At 38.0% G+C, this 21,214-nt stretch overlaps 1 protein-coding gene across 3 annotated transcripts in view; it reads left to right on the top strand.

Annotated features, from left to right (window-relative positions):
* LOC139992606 (uncharacterized) overlaps nt 1-21,214 on the top strand; it is a 248,876-nt gene that overhangs the window by 138,392 nt on the left and 89,270 nt on the right. For all 3 annotated transcript variants that reach the window (XM_072013566.1, XM_072013563.1, XM_072013565.1), the window contains 2 exons: nt 6,749-6,896; nt 13,657-13,764. In XM_072013566.1, the coding sequence (XP_071869667.1) occupies nt 6,749-6,896; nt 13,657-13,764 (256 nt within the window). The remainder of the gene's footprint in view (nt 1-6,748; nt 6,897-13,656; nt 13,765-21,214) is intronic.

Here is a 21,214-nt window from a genome sequence, read left to right as displayed (position 1 = left end):
CGATCGAATAATTAACCGGACGTCTGACCAGCATTGTAGCCTGTTATTTTGAACAACGAATGGTCAACATACTAGCAGATTATTCTCTGCTGAAACTATTGACTCTGACCTAGTCAAATTTTCAGATTACACGTGCACTTATTTTCTATTAAACCCTAGTATCTTCGTTCCTTCGTCAAAATTAGATCTAATTCCCAATGCGCTCTCATATTCCTCTTGTATATACGATAATTTGTATATACTCCGTTGCTGCTCTGTTCATAAATTATAGGATATTTCTCTAAATTATGCTTCCTGGATGATAAACCCGATACAAAGTCCACATTAAATTCGCTAAATAAAATTTCACTTCGATGAAAGTTTCGTTAACATGAATGTCAATATTACAATTCGTTGAAAATAGCGCGAATAGCATACGCGTTGAACGAGCGTGTTGTAAATACGTTGCATTATATGTCCTTATTGCGATCCTTTTGTTAAAGCTGTATTGAGAGACGTAAATGGAGTAAATTGTAGGTGTAAATGAATAAATATACATGATCGGGTTCGACGGCGGGGAAAATGGAGCAGCTTGAAACCGTAGGAAGGGAAATTAACGAGATTCCGAAACTCAGAACGATAGTCCACGTGACGATACCTGAAATTATACAGCACCACCAGCGGCAGTCCACTCTTTGTTTTACTTCCTACATAAATTATGGATAATCTTCTTAGTTTCGTGCCTCCCTCGAGGAACTTCCACTTCCGATGATCGCGGCGAAAGATTAAGTTTGAATTCGAGAATCCTGCGCGCCGTCTCCTCGTAACACCGAGATCTTTAACTTCTTTCGTTTTCATCGCGCCGCTCTCATTTTCATACTATTTTCGAAACGGATTCCCCTCGCTTTAATTCCCCCGTTTCATATTCAGCTTGAACGCCCAGCTGAATAACGTTATAAAATTAGAGAACTTCCGTCTCTACGATTCCGGTCCGATGTCCGGCTATACACCTCGCGGAACACAAAATCGTTGTCCCGTTTTTAGTCTCTACTGTACCAACAACATGCTGCAACGAACCGACTATTACGTATTTGCCTGTTTTACCTGCTATTTGTGTATAGACTAGTATATCTGGATATTTTAACAGAGACTGATTAGCGTAGGAAGTTAAATTTTCGTGTCCTGTTTTTTTCGTTTCCTGCTTTTTTCGCTTTCCGCTTTTTCTTTTTTTTTTTTTTTCGCTATCGGTATTTGTATTTATTATTCGAAAATGTATGGAGTATAATCAAAACAAATCGTTGACATTATAATTTTCAAAGTTACGTATACTTATATGCTTGTTTATAGTCATTAAGAAATGTTTGGTAATTTAAAGTCTGAAAGTAGAAAGTACATTGAGTAGAATTGGACTGTGTGTGGACAGACGCATCATCTAATAGACGTGTCTAATAATGATTAATTGTGATTTTATTATTTTATTTAGATCTTTGCTGCCAGATTTAGTAAATTCCAATGATACAATTATAATATTCTCAACAAATTTAATGGTAAAAGAAATGAAATATGTACAATATATTGCCGAATCCTCTAAAATATTTAATATTTCACTTATTTTCGCAGAAAACAGATCATGAATAAGATATCGAATGAAAATATCGATGTGAATATGAGAACAGGTTAATTTATTTCTATAAATATTCAATATACAAACATTTGTTATGTAGGATACATTATTTGTTGTGGAACTATTAAACTGGTGGCTAAATATTGCATAATTATATTCTTTCGATATACTTACTTGTTAAGATTCCATTTCAAACAGAATTTTTGTTAAAGTGTACATATCAATTTAAAGTTGGCCGGAATTTTATTTCATAGAGAATTGTATCACATCTCTTGATACATTGGCTGAAACGTATTCACAGGTGTTCACTGTTGAGAAATTCCATCAAAGTTTCCAAATCGGATTCTTGCCTCGGCTTGAATCGACGACATTCAGATTTCTAATTACACTTTTGTTTGTAATAGACCCAAATCTCGCACCACTGTCGCCGTTATTTATGTTGCAATTCGTCGAAAAGTACACCAACCGCGTGCTCCATTTGAGATGTTTTCGTTAAAATTATAGGTGAAAGAATTCCAAATTACTATTTGCTGATGAAACACACTGCAATATTTTCACACCAAATATGCATGAATTTACGAATCATTAGGTGGTTATGTTAAATTATTAAACCATGTAACTTCATTTGTTCGCATTATTATCGTTCGTTCTATTCAGTTAATCAAGTTTTTCGAAGAGATTTCATTCCAGAAAATATTTTAGCGTGCTTGCAACGCGTGGCAGTATTTTTCATTTGTCTTTCGAGTAATTTTTTTATCCTTTTCGCGCTATGAGGAAAAATTAGTTAAACGACGAACGTATTTGCTAAGAAAATTATTCTCGTAATCAGAATAACATTCGATATTAAAAGAGTTAAATATTTTTAACAATTCCGTGAACGTTTCTTCGACGACGGTATGATGCACGTCAATTTCGAAGTTAAAAGTACTATCAAAACATTAGGTTCTGCTGCCAGTAAAGGAAAGAGATATCATAAAAGAGTCGATAGCCGGTCGCAAATGCGAATCAATATGCGGAAATGATAGTCCTTATCTTGCACTCGTCACGAGCATTCGTTTCTCCTTTCATATTCCACATTTACCCTCGCTACTTAACTTTCATGCTTCTTAGATATTACTCTCACTAAACCAGCATATTATTACACAGAGAGATACACGTTCAAACGAGTTTTATAGATCATTTAAAAAAGACACTCAGAAACAAATAAAAGCGTGGATACAGCGATACGAAAATAATGAAAAAATGCCAGTAATTTCCATGACAATTTTACGGGTAACATAGCATAATAATTGCAACGAATGGAACGGTTGAATTTAAAAGTAGAAATATCGGAAACGCCAGAGGGTATCGAGGAGAGATCGATTCATTTTTATTTCCCAATAATCACCGTGGAAAACGCAACATTATATATTTTATACGCTACGTATTTATACTATGCGTCGGTACGAAATCGCCAGTACGGTAAATTCAACGGCACGACAATTCACCGAAATCGAAATAAAAATCTTCGTGTTCGTTACAGAACCGTTACGAGCATGCGAGGCACGATTTATTTCGCGCATAGCGATTTAAAAACACGCGTATGGTGTTAACATTAACGCGGGGAAAAGAAAATTGAGAGAGGGGGAAACGGTAGCAGCAATAGCAACGTCAGCGACAACGGCAACAACAATACGCCCACGCACTTGTATTCAATGTTTTCGGGCTTTCCACGCGTCTAGCCGGAAGTAATGGGAATTTAGTGTACATTGCCTGTGGTAGCGAGCCAACCTGAACGAAACGAAACGGAACGTAAACTAAAAAATAAAACTTCCTATGACGATTCGAGATGTCGAGGAAATATTACGTAGGAATTTTTTGGAATTCACGTAAAATTGGCAACAGGAAACGTATAAAATTGAACGACTAGAGACGCTCAGAAACCGTGAGATTTTTTTCTCTCTCGGCTCTTTTATGCTCATTTAATGATTTATTCATTTATTTATTCTATTCTGTTTTATTTCTTCTCTCTTTTATTTCCTGTTTCTGTGTGTTCCACCCGAGCCTGTTCTTTTTTCCTCTTTTTTTAACAAAACGACGACTCTCGTCGTTTCCACGGGAAATATCGTTCGCGTTAAGTGTAGCATCAAACCTAACGTGGCCAAAAAATGCTGGCGTTCGTCGAAAGCGTTTGTGAAACGCATCGAGAGCGTTCGTCACGAATCTCGTGGCTGGAATCGGGCCGGCTTGTAATGGAGATAGGAAAAGGGAAACCTTTATAAAATATACCTCGAATTTCAGCGTTGCTTTGTTGCCTGGCATTCCTCAATGGCTGGGTATCTTTCGGGTAACTAATTTCACTTTTCTCTACCGCTTTTTCGAAACTTGATGAATTTTTGTAACCTGGATATTCTTCAATCTTTCTTTAGTATTTGATATTTTTTATGTGTAAACTGAGAGGGCTACAGCTAAAAATTATAAAAAATCTGCAAAAAATTGTGGGAAGTAAAACGAGGACTGTATAATATATCGTTTTTTGTGAAAGTGGCGTTAATTCAGTTTACACGTGAGCTATACGCGCTGTAATTTAATTCAATCGGTAAGATTCCATTTCATATTATTGGATAGACAACTTTCGCTTTCAAATGACCACGAAAATTCTTACTGTTTATGCTAATTACAGAAGGGGCGCAGTGCGGGACTAATTAGACGCATCTCCAATTTCCCTTGACTGAACGTGTTCGCTAGTAATTACTCCGACATCAATCAAGCCAATATTAAGGGGTGGTTACATGCGCCGCGACATAATATATATCATTACTAGATGTACCCACTACACAACATATTCCTGCATCGTTAGTGTTCATCGATATACTCTACAAAAGAACACCATAATTTCATATTACAATATTTTCACCTTTTCCATAAAAATTCAATTTTTGTGTATACTCGCGTTCAGACCATTTCTGTTAGATTTCTTCATAGAATTTTCGGAATGATGTTTTTGTAAAAATAGGAAATCTCAGTATCAGGAATGCATAAAAAGGAACTCGAAAATTTTAAAAGTTGGAATAGTTGCGAATATCTTTCCCCACGAATTATCTACCACGGTCATTGGTACCAATATGCGAAAATATCAGGAACGTTAATCATGCATACTTATACCAGGTAAATATTGGAGGAAAGGCCGAAATTAGCTAGCGACGCGACGCGACGGATGAAAGTAGGTTTTATCGAGGAAGAATTCGCCACATCGCTGGCAATTTTATAAAGTAGATGTGTGCGTCGATTTTTACGTAAAGGAAGGTGGAAAAACCGATGCAGCAAATTACGTGGCCTATCGATCTTTTACACGAAATCCGCTTTGCTTATGATTTGCACAAGCTTTGATCGCAAAAACATCATTTCGTTTGATTTTATACATTTTCGGGCGCATTTACGCGGGGGTGGATATTCGGCGATCGACAAATTGTGTTTATTCATGAAGATTTAATTCATTTAGCGCATTACGTTTTTGTTTAATATGGTTCATAATGCAACCGTGCCATTTGTGGAAAGGTAATACTGCACCATCAGCGCGCTTTTTAGCGAAATTTGTTCTCAGTTGAATGTTTTAATTATGAAACGCGATATCTACGGTATCGTTTGCAGCCGTAGCGATAGGAAGATTTCATAATTCGAATATTGGAAAAAGGAATAAATATTTTCAAATAGTATTTTCGTAGAAACGCGATATTTTCGAAATAATCTTAAAGCGTAGAATAACGAATTCTGACAAATCCTTTAAGCTAAGTATTAGGTTGTGCCAAAAGTTTCTTTCGTTTCATAAGTGAAATAATAGATGCACAACATTTTTTATTTTATATTATTTTATTAATTTATGTATGATTCATTTTGTAGAATAAAATGGATCAAACCTAATTCAGTAAAATAATATAAAACAAAAAAAGTTGTGCATCTACTACGTCCTTATAAAACGAAAGAAACTTTCGGGGCAACCTAATAATAGTTGCTCGTATGGCGGACTTGAATAAAATTTAGAACAAGAAGTATAGTAAGAGAGATATAACAGAGAAAAATTCGCACGATGAAGCTTATTGAATGTCAAAACGTTCGGACTGTAGCTCGTTGAATATGTGCTGAAAAATCTTTTATATCAATTAAAAAGTCATTGCCCCAGACAACATTATGCGATGAAAGCAGACTGAAATCGAGCTTTGATACGATTAAAGGGCAGGGAACATTTTTTCTCGGACCGGCTGAATGAATTGGCACACGTTCGCCCAATTAATGCATGATCATCCATGAGATTAACAGATTCCATGAAAATCGGCATCGCCTCCCTACTGAGAATCTATCCGTGTCGTGTGTTGTATTTAGCGTCGACATGGCTAACGACCTCATTAGTTTTGTGATGTATATTATGGAAAACGAGAGACGAGGCAGACACGTCGAACTTCGTGGTTTTTAGAATGGAATCGCAAACGCGTTAATTAATTCCTCGCGTTCTCATCGCACGATACGACCCGACGTGTCGACGACGGCGCGTCTTTCGTCAATTTAAAGGGCTCCAGCGAATTTCATTAAGTCTCCGCCAGACTGTACCGAGGACATTATTTGTTACCCAGGAACACGATGGTTTCGTCGAACCTCTGTGAAGTTGTCGCGATCTGTGAAGTTTTATTTTTCACTGATAAAAGTATCGCGTTTGAACATCTACTCGGTCCTATTCAAAATCCTCCGTTCTCAAAAGTAACTTCGAAGAACAGACACTTTGGTTTTATTTTGTTATACAAGTACGCACAAGATTATAAAATAAATTTTAAAGAATGTCCGAGGTCAAATATACGAAAAAATGTTACGATCCATCCTTTAATACCAATAATTTTTTATGTTGATTTACGTATCAATACTTGTATCATGGTATCTGAAACGAAGAAGATTAAACGACCACGCAGAGGCCGATAAAAAGACCCGTGAAATCGGCCTAAATCCAAGAACGAATGTCATAAACGAACGTCCGTGTAGCCGGTGACGCGAGTATCGGTCGTAGGAACGTTCTATTAAGGTGAAGGCCAATAAAATGACTGTATCACTTTTCGTTGCATCGTCACTCAAATCACGTCCGACGATAAACCGGTATCCGGTTACATTCTTCTGTTCCAGGCGATGAAGATGAGCAAAGTGGGCAACCAGACCAATTCGCAGGACCCACAGGCGGTGAATTCCCGAGTTTTCGTCGGGAATCTAAACACGTTTCAGTGCAGCAAGACCGATGTGGAGCGAATGTTTCAGCGTTACGGCCGTCTGGCAGGTAGGTTCCTTCCGGTGGAATCACATAAACGAAAGCCCGGATCAGCTTCGACCCCCGACATTTCCCAGATTCTTTCGCTAGACCGTCACACGTCAGATGTTTTCACGACAAAGAATCTTTTCCCTTCTCCGGATACACTGTCACAAATAATAATAATTGTAGCGTCCGATTTCCTTGAAATGATTCAAATTTCTTTGAACTATTTTAGATAACGTTCGGAATAACGGCAGAGATGAATATTTTATGGAATAACTACGGGAGGAAATATCCTTTTGTTTTTGTAGCAAGAATTTTTTCAATTTGATGATAGAATGAATATTTATTCTTGGAGAAACAAATCTTTTCTCGTAACGAGCTTTCATTTTTGTTGATTTTAAGGATTTTTCCTTCGTTGAAATTCACGCGTGGCTGATTTGTAATTCAGCAACGAACTGTGCCCAAAATTGTTATTTTCATTCTTTACAGTTGTGAAATCTAAATAACAGTGGTAATGTTACTAAAGAAATGAAAAATTAATTCGCGCTTACTTTAGAAAATTTGATACTCTAATAATCGTAACTTGAGATAAAATACTAAATTTCTCGTAGAAAAAATCTCATTTAATCGATCTTATCTAGAATTAAGAAGAAGTACATAAAATAACGCGCAGCCTTATTTGTGGGATTCGCGTGGAAGCATCGGTTTCAGGGTGGAGTGGAAAAGCGCAGGGTAGTTACAAACTGGCCAAAGTTGAGAAGATTCAAAGATCGGGTCGGATAACAGGAAAGACTCGCGCTGTTATCCGGTATAAAAACGTGGAAGCTCGGTTCGGCCAGAGAAAAATAGCGAGTTGGAAATAGGATTTTCTCGATACGCTCCGTCCTCGGTAACCCAATTTGTGCCGTGATAGCTCCTTGACCTTCGATATCCCGATTGGATATCCGTCTCTAGCTGCACGAACCCCGATGACTTTGTTGCTTTCACTATAGCACTAACTTCGTTTAGGAAACGTACTTTATTGCTACCAACTAAATCCACTGTGGAGAAAAAAAGAAACAATAACAAATTAAAAGTAAAAGATTGGATTTCTCGTTGAGTTTTGATTTTATCGTAAAAGATAGGAATTAAACTCGTACCATTTTCTCGTCGATATTGCGTATCTCTACTACTTTATGGAATTTATTATGTGTTATTAAAAGATATTTCATTCTCAATTTCCTGGAAAGCTAAAGCGCGTTCTACCGTTTGACGAACAACAACAGGATCGTATTTCGTTAGTAAAAGTATCACACTTTTACTACTGATGCAAGTTTCGCGAAACTCGATCTTATACGAATTTCGAGTTTCCTAGAGTCTGTTGCGTACAGCTGTCACTGGTACGCGATGCGATCCGTGTTTGGTGTCTCTGAAGCAAGGAAAATTAAAGCGCAGTCTATGACGGTAGTTTCTTCGCATTCGCGTGATACGTCGCATGCAACGTCCGTAATGAAAACTTGGTGCATTAAATTTGAATAAGTCGATCGGTTCTAGGCCTCTCAAGAACAATAAAAAGTTTTCCAAAATATAAGTGAAAGAAGAATTTCCTGGCCAACGTAGATTAATAGTAAACTCATTAACGTAAATTCATTGAAATATTGCAGTTAAATTATTTCAATAAATAGATTATTTTAGAGCTAAAAATATCGCTACCTGCAATTATTACATGGAAACTAACCTACAGTATGTTTTACTGTAATTTCTGACTCGTTGGATATCGTAAGATCGTCGAGCAATTGCACGACCTTAATCTAACAGCAGACCGACCTTATCTACTTGATCGAACGCTCCCATCGTCCCACTCTTACAAAACGTTACGTTTCTTCAAATTGTGAGTTAGAATTTTATTGTTTTATCTAACATTTTCCCACATACTTGTACTTCGATTCTACAAGCGATATTACAAGCAGCAAGCCAAACTAAAAGTACGTTAATCCATCCTAGAGTCTTCATAATCGTCTGAGAATATTCTTCAAAAATATATGAAAACGCCCAGAAATCTGGGAATCCGAAGAAGACAAGGCCAAAGTTAGCCAGGGCGCTTTATCGAGAATTCATGAGCAAGCAGAAAGCTAGGGCTACTCATTCAAAACAATTTAACGCGACAAAGTGTCACGAGCATTATCACGAGGATGGAAGCCCAGTTTCAGGCCAGTCGTCCAATCGGACCAGCAGAGACACAGAACTCTCTCTCTCTCTCTCTCTCTCTCTCTCTCTCTCTCTCTCTCTCTCTCTCTCTCTCTCTCTCTCTCTCTCTCTCTCTCTCTTTCCCTCTTGTCCTCTCTTCTTTGAATCCTGGCCAGGAAGCTCGAAATCTCGTGGAAAGTGACACCGCGGAGGACCGTGGTGTCTGGGAGGTGCCGATAAACAGCTTACTTTCAGCAGCTTCCTCGATAAAGCGGCTAGACAATAAATGCGCCGCTTCTACAATGCGGCTGCGCCGAACTTTGTCGGGCAGAGAACTTGAGAGTCGACGGAGGAATTAAAAGGGGGCTTCGATTCGACAGATAAGACGACAACCACACGGCGGACACCACCGAACTACCTCCATTCAGTAGGGCCACGGTGGCAGCTGTACCGAGCAGATTACGCGAGTCAAGTGGACGTTCGGAATTGTACCCGAGTGTTGTCTATCGACTGGACCGCCGCTTAATTTTATTTCCAAGTTCTACCTAGTTGGAGTACAGGCTCCAACTCCCCAGCGTATTCAGGGACTTTTGCTAATTCGTGCATTTGACAGTGGGACGTCAAAAGTTCGAGTTCTTTTTGGTTGAAACGAAAGAGCAGTATGAAATTTGATTGGACTGTTTTTGTTGGATCGAACGAAAAGTTTCTGCATTTTATGCAGAATAATTGGACTACTAAGCGTTATAAGGATTTAAATTTGACAGAGCTTACGATTCAAAATACCTTCGTAATGCTGAACTTTAACATTTTAATTCTTAAAAAGTAAGAGTAGTTATTAATAATTGGGTCAACGAAACGTACTGAAAAAGTTTCAGAGCGGAAACATTTTGTTTTCGGACTTCCAGCTCTTCCTCCTTTTTTTTCTCTTTCTTTTTCGAACGAACCTGTACTTTTTTCGATTTCGTCGAGCAGCGACCTAAAGTGATCTAAATGGCAGTAAGTGCTCGTAACTTTTTCACCTGGCACGCGCTCTCCCTTTTCCATCTAGATACACGTTCGAATTTATCCTTCCAAAAGAAATGTTAGCCCGAGCGCAGCCTGTTTTATCGTCAATCAAAGAGACGGCCATATGCATAAATGACGCGGGAGCGCGTACTCATTTTTCTGGCGAATCAAAAACAGCTTTGGTTATTCTGACTCGGAAAATTCAATCGTTTACCGAACCATGCCCGGTCCATCGTTTCGAATCGAAACGTTCGTCGGGCTCGTGCATTTCCTTCTCATTTTTTTCTCTCTCCCTTCCCTACCGCTTTCTATTTCGATCTATTTTTCCTTTTAATTCGATTTCCCACTCCCCGCATCTCCTCGTTAGCCACGGGTCAGGCAAAAACGGGATATGTAGATTTCCGCGAGAGAAACAACGTAAACGTCCGCAACAAGAAATATCGAGTTACTCGAAACCTCGGCTCGCTTTTTCTCGTTGCACCCTCGAATCGGTATCGCATGAAACGTCACGAATTATTGCGTTTCGCAATTCGAAAGCGAAATGCTTTCGCCCCAGTGGCCCTCGTGGTTTATGATACGCGTCGCCCAGGATTTAATACAATTTTCGATTCTTCACCGGAACAGTTTCCGTGGTCGTCGTTGCTTAGGTCAGAATCTAAATTTAGTGACGCAGGACTTCGAGTAGCTGAAAACTGTGGTCCCCAAACATTGTAATAAATTTTAATATATAGTCTCCAGCTTTGTGAATCCTTAAAGCGATATAAAAATAATCAAACTTTCAAATATTCGATTTTAAAACTTTATTCTTATTTCTATTCCTATTCATATCGCCGTCCAAATTATTTCTTGGAAAACAGCTCCAAAGAACTTGTAAAGTAAATCGTTACCTTTTCATATTCTGTATTTTATATACATACATATATCTTTTTCTTCTCTTTTTTTTTTTTTTTTTTTTTTTTGTTAACCATTGAACTACTAAATTTCGTTTATGGACCATCGTAAGTCATTGTCGTTGTCAGTGTCGCGGTTGTCGTCGAGGTTGGACCCACTTGATTCGTGCAATCTGTTCCGCGCAGCTGTCACCGGTGGTCCAGCATTCTAGGAGCCGTGCTCTATCTGACAAGCCGAACCTTTTCCAATTTCACGTCTCCGTTGACTCGAGCCTCTCTAGTCCTCCGGCAATAAGGATGCGGGGTGGTTCCTTGCGCGGTGTACGACGAAAAGCCCAGCGCAAAACAGTCGTCGTCGGGGAAATTGCGAATTGTCGTTGCGGCGAGCAGAGGTTGAAACTTTTATAGAAGTTGCCGGTCGAGACGATGAGCCAGATAGAGCGAGACGCTTTTTCACCTAGCCACACTTTTTTTCGGACTCGATGCAAAGGAGACTTAATTTGTTCCTTTTTTCGGTACGGTGAAAAAGCATGTTCTTTCTTTTTTGTCGTTTTCACGTACCGTTATAAAGGAGATATGATCGATTAGTTCTTATTCTTCGTGGGAGACGTTATTCGGTTATCTCGTGCCGGAGTTCTTGATGTAGGTGTTTTTTAAAATTGGACAACCGAGAGAACTAGCAAATCTTTGCACGTACTTGAAATTTTCGTATTGTTCTCTTTCGTGATTCTCATACGGAATTCTATACTTGATACTTTGCTGGATATTTAAAGAGCAGTGAGCTCTACTTTAGATATTGGAATAACGCATTCGTGGATTTTGGAAACTTTTCAAAGAACTTATCGTTTAAACGAGAATAAACTGTCTCTTCGTTGATGGATGAAACGCTTTATCAACATTCTGCGAAATCTCTTATGCCGACAAAACAAGATGCTCAACAAATATATTGCGTCAAATCTTCCTACAAATACTTGTCTGTCGATAACAATTCACATCTGCTGCAGAAGAATTCCGCTGCAAAATCGACGATATAGATACGTTTCGAACATTGGGGAAAAATCGAAATGCGCCGGCTACAGGCCGCAGAATTCCAGGCTAGAAAATATTCGTTCGAAATTTCAACCGATATTCTTTCATTTCTTTTTCCTCTTTTTTCTCTCTCCCTCCCTTTTTTTTTTTTTTTTTTTTTGTTTTTTAATTTTACATCGGCTACCACATGGCACAGCCGGGTCATCGATTCCGTGGGCAGTCTGCGTAGCAAGTCGGCAGATACGTTCATTTTAACGCAGGAGCCGCCTGTAATCTGTGTACCCGTAATAACTTTTGCGTGGTTAGCAGCTGACCATGCATGGAATTCATTATGCTGAAACAAATATGTAAATCTCCATATATTCCTGCCACGGTTATATATATAGCCGTGGGTATACACGGCTTGGATGCAGATATATTTCGTACGGAACGTGTGTCCACTCCCGAAACGGACAGTGATGGCTAAAAAAAACTTATCTGGCCACGCCAGTTGCCTAGGACATGTTAATAATGTCGAGGACTGAAAATCTCGTGGAATTTTATGCTGTTCTCTCCTTGAATATATTGTTTTATAGTAGCTCTTTTTGTGCTGCCTTCTCTACATCGACGGAAGCCGTAACTGGCCGGTGTTGTGATCTACGTTTAGTATGTATGTTACTGTTTTAGAGGCTGTGGTATAAAAATTGTGACATTTCTATTCCACGATTGTTATACGGTGGTATGATAACCGTAATCATCTTTGTCCTTTTATATTTTCTCAAAGCATAGCTTTTCAAAAGATATGTATGAGAAACTTTATGTTGGAATTCTGAAAAGTAACGGAATTATGGTTACTCGATGGATGCGATAAGTGCAACTAACATATGTGAAAACAGTATTTTGTATTAGTAAAATAAGGTTGAACGTTTCGTGGTGGATCATACGATTCGAACGTGAAATCTTATTAAAATTCATTGCCGATGAATGTAGAAAAAGGAGGTGAAGCAATTCGCTCCCCATGGATTGTAATAAACTCCGTGGAGCACGTAATTTATTTAGGACAATCGCCGGCGAAAGAGAAAAGCTCGTGCATTAAGCACATTCAAATGTAGTTTTAATCGCATATCTAAAGACAGACGAATCTACCCAGACAGATATTTCATGTACTGTAATCCAATTGTCACAATTATCTAAAAATTGTCGATCTAAAGCTTTTTATAAAATGCAATTCTTATAAAGTGTTTTATTTAAGTATTGTATTTCTGAAACGAAAATAGCGTTTCTTCTGTATTTCTTAGCTATAAATGTTTAAATAAATCGAATTGACTTTGGAATCAGTATAGAATGAATTATATTTCAATATCTCTATATAGCCTTGCCGTTGCTCGATTACTATTCACCACCATCACACGTCACAAATCGAACAAAGGGATAGAAAGGAAAAGAAGAAATTAAGAAAAGAGAAGATAAAAGAAGAAGAATCTCTCTTCGCGTATTTCCTTTTCAATAATCGCGATCCGAGCTTCCCTCATCTGGTATCTGGCACGATGACGAGTTCGGCCAAGCCAGACTCTATGCCTCATCAAAATTCATGGAAACAATTTTAATTAAAGATTTCCTCCCATTATCTTGGTATTTCTGTTTCATTCCATTCGCGTTGCTGGAAGAAAGACCCGTGGCTGGTATTGGAACGTCATGATCGTTTGTTGTTTCAGGAATATCTATGCACAAAGGCTATGCATTCGTGCAATTCACAAATCCCTTTGATGCTCGGAGCGCCTGCCTCGGCGAAGATGGCCGCACCGTTCTTAGCCAGATACTCGGTAAGTAATTTCTCTCTTGCCGAAACATTAATAACTCGTTCTCGTTTGCTTATACACGCACATAACCGTACTCGAATTTAAACATTAATTATCCTCCGCAATATTTGGTAACATCCTCCGCGTGGAACGCCAATTAATTGTCCTCACAGCTTTAAAGGACCGACCAACTTCACGGTGCTTTGATACTCGTTGCTTTCTGCTTTTTCAAGTTTAATGGCCAAGCTTTCCCGGCTCCTTAGGAAACTCGTACTTCGAACAGGATTCGTGCATTCGGTGATGCACTTCGATCGTTCTTTGAACTGCTAAATCCTCGTGCTGAGTCGTGTAAAAAATTGCTCGTGGAAAGTCTCGTGGAAATTGAATAAATTAATTTTAGAGGTTTTCATAAATAAGAGCGACAAGAAGATATAAGAAGTAAAGCGAAGAAAAGAAGCGAGTGAGGAACGTATAGGAAAATTAAAACATCGTTGATATAGAACAATTCTGAGAACATTCAACAATTTTTATAGTTTCTTTTTTCTTTCACTATAAGCAGAAACTAATGCGGCGTTGTTATTAGATGGCCGCGGTTCAAAACTGGTTCATAAACGTACTGTGAATCCGCTTATTACCATCGTATTCATCGGGAATGCTTAAATTAGCCACTTACTCGATAATATCATTTTTTTTCTCTATTACTACGGTTTTCTCGCTGAACGGAAATGAAAAGGATCAGGAAAAAATCAAATTTCAGTTCTTAATAACCGTGACTATAATCGTACACTTGATTAAACTTCGGTTAAACCGTGGCATTCGGCGATTCACTTATTGCAGTTGAATTTAAATTTTTCCAGAAATCGTGATGTTAGGACATTTATGAGTGTAATGTACGCTTTTTACAAATATTTGTATATCTTGGCTCAAGAGTATCGCAAGGTAACTTTTCTATGATTCTAAAGAAAAATACCTGCTCGAGTGAAGAAACAAAGCACACGCGAAAAAGAATTAACAGCATCCCGCGGAATATCTCGTCGAGAGTTGGATGGCTGGAATTCTAAAGTCGAGGATCGCGATTGAACGTTCGCGCGATCATTTGCGAAAACGACGCTTACCTCGCGAAGTTAACTTCGTGTAGTAGAAGGTTCTCCGCAGTCAGGAACGAACCGAACAGATCCTTAAAAGCGAGGTATCATCGATTTCCAGCCATTAGTTTCGAACTTCCCTAGAGGATCTGACTAGAGACAGGGATGCGTTCGCTCAAGAGCATTTAGTAGACTCGACCAAACTCCCTGGAGAATCGGCTTTTCTTCCGATACCATTACGAATTTGCATGATTTTCAACCAATTCGTAAATACCGATCAAAACGTACACTCCCTACATTTCTCTTCTTTTTCTTTCTTCTCTTTTTTATCGTATATCGTGTCGTGCAGACCGTAAGATGGAATCCATGATTTCCAAAACTGGGGTTTAGTTCAAACCAGAATTAGATATAGAATCAGATCCACATTCTGCTAGTTCAACTTGAACAAGCTGCTACAGGAATACGCCGGTCAATAAGACAAATATACGTGGAAGAGAAATAAGGATCGCCTGGTATTGACTAGGTGCTATCTTAGGTGTCGAAGATTGCCAGCTGTGTGCGTGTGGGTGTGTATGTATTATCAGACTATGTGAAATTGGGCTCAGCACCTTTACTTGATGTTATCCTTTATTTATGATCTGGTTACACATACGTAGTTTCTTGAATATAATTCTGGGTTGCATGTTTACTAGACTTATTTACACGAGCAACATTTCGACGTTTCTTCAAGCCCTCGATATTCGAAAATTTCTTTAAAATGAAGATGGAAGAAGACTTACTATTCATCCACTATTCATACAGCAACGATAATTCAATCTCATTAAACACAACTTCCTTTTCTCATCCCCCGTCTATTTAAACCTAAGCTCCCGTGCACATCAAAGGTTAACTTACTGGCAAAATAAGAGTCAATAAAATCCCTGTTGGAAAGAGGAGACCGAATCGAGGCAGCGCGGAGTGCCGGTGTTTCTTTCAAGGGCTGAAAAGCGGCCTTCCCGAAAGAAACTCGCGCATTAATCACAGACAGAAACTTCATAAGTTCGCCGGCGGCATTCAAATTGCGCGGCCACGGGGCGAGAGCGGCGTTGATAATCGTCGCTTGAAACGAGCCCCCTTTTCTCGCGTTTCTTTCCCCCTGCGGGCTCTGAGAGTATCCCAGCAGCAGGATACAGGCGGGAAAAATCAACGACGGGCCAACGATAGTACTGGCTGGCAGACTGCCGGTAAGAAGCGGCCCTGTCTATACGGGTAGTACCTTTCTTCGTTGCACCGTCGCTCGGTTAGCCTTGGCTCTCTCACTCCATTCCCCAGAAATCTTTCTTTGGCTAATGCAAGAACTGTGTTCCCACTGTAGCTCCCAGCCGCCTACCTTCCGGCGGCCATATACCCGTTGTACATATACGTTCAGCCGGGTTATAGGTAAGCGGTTGTAGGTAGACGTGGGCTAGGATACCGTGAGAGACGTGCATTTACAAGTGCAACTCACCACAGGGAGACCGAGGCAACCTTCTACGCCCAGCCGTACGCCTTCCTATATAATTCTCACCGCTGCACACGTTTCCGTGTACATAGAGAAAGTTCAGCGGTGAGAAACAGCCGAATAAAACCGTGCGCCTCTTTCCGACGACCGGCCGCTTCTGCGTCCGCCATTCGTGCGGAAACCGATCGTTTCTCCGAGTCGAACTGCCGCATCCTTTGCTGTCTTTTCATGCTTTTTTATTGCGTGAAACTTTGATGACAACTGGGGAATTTTTCAATGCAAATTGTAATCGAGAGGTTGCCATGATTAATTTTGCTACTTGCGTCGTTTATCATTCGAACGCCATGCACTTTCGAAGTTTGCTATCTTTACAGATCTAAATTTTAAAAATGTGAAGAATTATCCTTAAACTTGATGACATGTTGCTTTCTTAGTAAAATTTATCAGCGAGAGGTATAATGCTCATAAAACAGGATTAACTGTTCCTTTCATCATTTTCGGTTTATAGTTTCAGAGAACTTTCTCATAGTGATAAAACGAAAAGCACGGTTTTCGAGTTGTGTCGCTTTTGTAAAGATGGCGCATACTTAGATATAAGTTGCTCAGTAACTATACTGATCTAGTCCATAAATTGAGAAGCGTAGAAGAGCCATAATATACGAATACTTTGTTTAGATTTAGATTGGAAACGTTGTGAAATCCTTTGATTCAAAGGGATAAGTTCTCAGAGAGCTACTTGAATCGGGTTTAAATCCAGATCGTAGTGGATTGCCTATTAATTTGGCTTCGAGCTCTATTCTTTTGTGACTGGAAGTCTTTTATGCAAATGAAAAGACATTGGGTTGAAATATTTTCATGAGTCTATTTTCTTGAACTAGCTACACTTCTAAAAAGAAACAGGGATTGCCTTGTTGGTTATCTGCAAAGGAGAACATTAATATATTCGCTAAGCAGTGCTTGATCTATTTTGTCCAAAGACTGAGTGAACAAAAGGTACGCTTTCGGATGGTGGAATCTTGCATATTTCGTAGTATCAGACAGGAGTATACAACGGGATTGTAGAGCGATATAATTATGTGGGGTGGTAGGCGAATTTGCGAACAGTCCGAGGCACTTTGAGCTCTCTGAGAAATTAGCTATCAAAAGGAAGACTGTGCAATATTAGCCGCTACGATGAAGAGGGATCGGACGCCTCGCTTTTGACCAGAATCTTATTAAAAATGAATTTCGCAGCGGCGCTTCTGATAGTTTTGGGGTACCCACCACGTCAAGCAATTCCTGTTGATCTATTCCGGATGTTTCCTGGTATATGAAGTGAGAGAAAAGATCCTGAAGATGCTTAAACTGTAGAATGAATACAGACTTGTGATAAAAATATTCTAGTATTTTAATTGTACAACTAATATCAATTTAATTGTGCAGAATGTAATATGTTCGAGACTTTAAGAGCTAAAACAATTGAAAAATTAAAAAGTGGAAAGAAACACAATATTGGATATTTTTATCGCAGAAAAGTTAACAGCTCGGTGTAAAAGGTTTCTATTAGCGCTATACGAAAATATGGTGCAAGAATAAAATTGTATATACGCTTATTTCGCGTCATATAGTTTTCAAAATTTTGTATGCATCCTATATTTTCGCGAAACACGCGGCTGAATATTTTAGATTGGTACTTATTAGGATATATCATGTATGAGAAGTTTTATTGGTGCTCCTGTCATTTTATGTGACACCCTTCACACTTTACATCACCTAGATATATTTAAGTGTCACGTTTGCTACCCTTAAAAGATGGCAAAAGGTTATCCGATATTTCGTGGCGATGCATTTTATCCCGGAAATTCTGAATAAATTATTTCCTAAAGTAGTCTGCAACCGATGAATTTGCTGATACCAGGAATATTATCTATATGACTTGTACTTCAAACCGTCGCTGATTTATAAAAAGTATATAAAACAAAATACTTACTTTTCAGAAAATGTACATTTTTCTGATAAATGATAAATTTGAGCTGTTTTGTTTAACAGTATATTTATTAACACGCTTAAAGGTTTCGTTACAAGTCTCGACTCGCGATTTGTACGGACGACAATTTGCTCACGACTCTTGCTTACGACTGTTCAATCACGACTCTCGGTCACAATTGATCTTTTAATTCATTTTGCTTTTTTTTTTTTGTCACCTCTCAATATCTCCACTACGCCCGCGTTTGTTAGGCGTCCGCGACCGTGGTCACTTCTTTCGAATATTTGGTGGAAGGACCGTAGGGATATCGATGACTCATTAGACCTGTCGGCACATTGCTTATGTTTTGTCGGTCTCTCGTAAACAGTCTGTCAACAGTGGTATACTATGTGCCGATGAAACCGTTGAAAAGTTCTTTGTTGTCGAGTGCCGCTACAAATTTTTACCAAATATATCTTCATTATCAGACGTACGAGATATAACATAATATTAATATTTATTCTTGTAATAGCTCTCTAGGTGAGAAGCTAATTGTCTTTATTTTAATATAGAAAAAATTGCTTTATATGAAAAGAGACTTTATTCTTGGTTAATGATAGTTATTAAACTTTGCCAAAATAAATTTTTCACAAAGTAGTTACGTCATAAATTTTTCGAACTTTTTATTGAAATTCGATACATTTGCACCCCAAAAATGTACTATTCCAAGCGCCTATGCGTGCACGACCTACATTAATTACCTCGCAAATTGAATTCCATTTACCCTCTCATCCTCTCCCTCAAAAAAATCTGTTCCACCGTTAATTTCAATTATGCCTCCGTTGGTGTTGGTTTCAATTGAAAACCCAACTAATCGAAAATCGTACTACCGTCGAATACGAAAGCAGCAGAAAATTGGAAAGTATCGACAATTATCAACTGGCTGGATATTCATGAGAAATATGGGTCACTTATAATACGACCGAACTGGATGCGAGCAAACGGAATAGGTAGGACAGAGAACAGTGATTTATTATGATAATCTCATTATGAATTAATGTGCTGATTTACGGCTGACACGGTTCTTTTTCATTCGTTAATCTGTAGGACGGTGTCTGTCACGAACTTGTGTCAAATAATTGGTGATTCATGAGTCTCCTGTGTACTACAATTTTCCAAGAAAAATTAATTTGCGTATTCTATAATACGAAATCGTTTTGAAAGTTCGCGCTAGAATGCGTTGCATCTACGTCTTTCGGAAGTCACCGACGGAGCCCGAAGATACGCGAAGACGCACGAACTGATACGTTCCGACGTTGTCAACGTCGTTCCCGCGCAAAATATATTTTTTTTTTTTTTATTGATTGTTTGTTAAATTTTTACAATTTGTCCAGAAGGACATTTGGTAAAATATTATAGCTTAGAGAATAAAAGAATAAAAAAAATAAAAATAAAAAAAATAAATAAAAAATAAATAAAATATAGCATGTGGATAGTTACCCCCAGCGGGGTTCCATCTTGAGCAAAATATATGGCATTATACTTTTTGTGCGTAATTAATTAGTGGTTTAATGTGATCAAATCATGATTGTTGATATTTAATGGAGATACTTTGTAACGAAATTCTAGTCTACTAATGGAGTGAAAAGAATGCTGTAAAATATTGCTTACATAGCGGTTTCTTTGTGCATAAAGAAAAGCAGAGTTGCAGTATCATGGCAGGAAGTTTTCAGACGGTAGGATGCTAACATTATTAATAGATTTATGATAATTTATTCTTCTCGTGGACTGAAAACAGCATCGCGAAATAATATATTTCTATTATTTTAGATTATGAAGCTTTCATTTGCTATATGAATTTTAGTACTATAGGAGTCAATAGAGGACAATATGAATAATTTTATTGCGAATTTCTATTGTGACAAAACGAGAGAGTACCATAGAATATTAATTAATTAATTATTCAAAATAGTACGTAAAGTTACTGCAAATGATAGTCATATATAATTAAAGAAGTTTTAAAATGCATATAAATATTTTTGATACTGTGAGATATAAATTACAAACACTTCATTCTTAAAACTTTTCATTAAACATTTGCTGCAGAAATTAGCGGTGAACAACGAAATCAACGATCTTCCTAGAAATTTATGGAACGTAAAGAGAAAATAAGAAAGTTAATGTATTTGTTTGGTTATACACGCGACACGTGAAGTATTCATACATTCAGCAAACGTTTGACCCCATAGAAACTACCACGCGTACGTATTAATTAATAATTGAACAGCGCGCCGTGTTATATGAATAATTCATAATTAAAAGTCATAATTTTCACATATCGTCGCCATTTCCCATGATACGTGAAAATGTATAAGCAAATGTCACACGAGATGCATATTATTTAATACAAAATTTCTTTCGTTTTAAATTAAAGACATAGGTCAAATTTGATTAATTTCTCTACAACGCTATGCAGTAAAATTAATTCAAAATCTAAATTTTGGTACCTGAATAATTAAAAAAGTCGACGAATCAAATGTCGAAAATTAGCTATAATTTATATATTTCCATAATAATTTTTCATCACACTTTTTAAAATATAAATCTATATTGCAAAATAGTACGTTTAATAATAATCTCGAAATTATTTCCAAACATTCAATGTGTCTATCTGTCCTTAGAACACGCGAAACATTGTTCGAAACGTGTGCACCTAAATTCGTATCCAGCAGAACTTTGTTGAAACAAAATGTGTCTTCTCTACCAGGAGCGAAACACGTGCTTGTTAACTGTTACGTGAATGATAGCCAGGGCATTCCCATTAAAAGTAGAGAAACGTTTCATCCTGATTCGTTGTAATCGCCGTGTGAAAATTATTCGTACAACAAACACATTCTCTGTTTCCTACTAAACTTCGGGGAATGATATAACGTGGTTCTGTATGGAATTATGTTTCGTTTAATT

Source organism: Bombus fervidus, chromosome 12, assembly GCF_041682495.2.
Source record: "Bombus fervidus isolate BK054 chromosome 12, iyBomFerv1, whole genome shotgun sequence".
Taxonomy (NCBI): Eukaryota; Metazoa; Arthropoda; class Insecta; order Hymenoptera; family Apidae; genus Bombus; species Bombus fervidus.
Note: the sequence above shows the minus strand (reverse complement) of the source record. Positions and strands in the feature narration are given on the sequence as shown.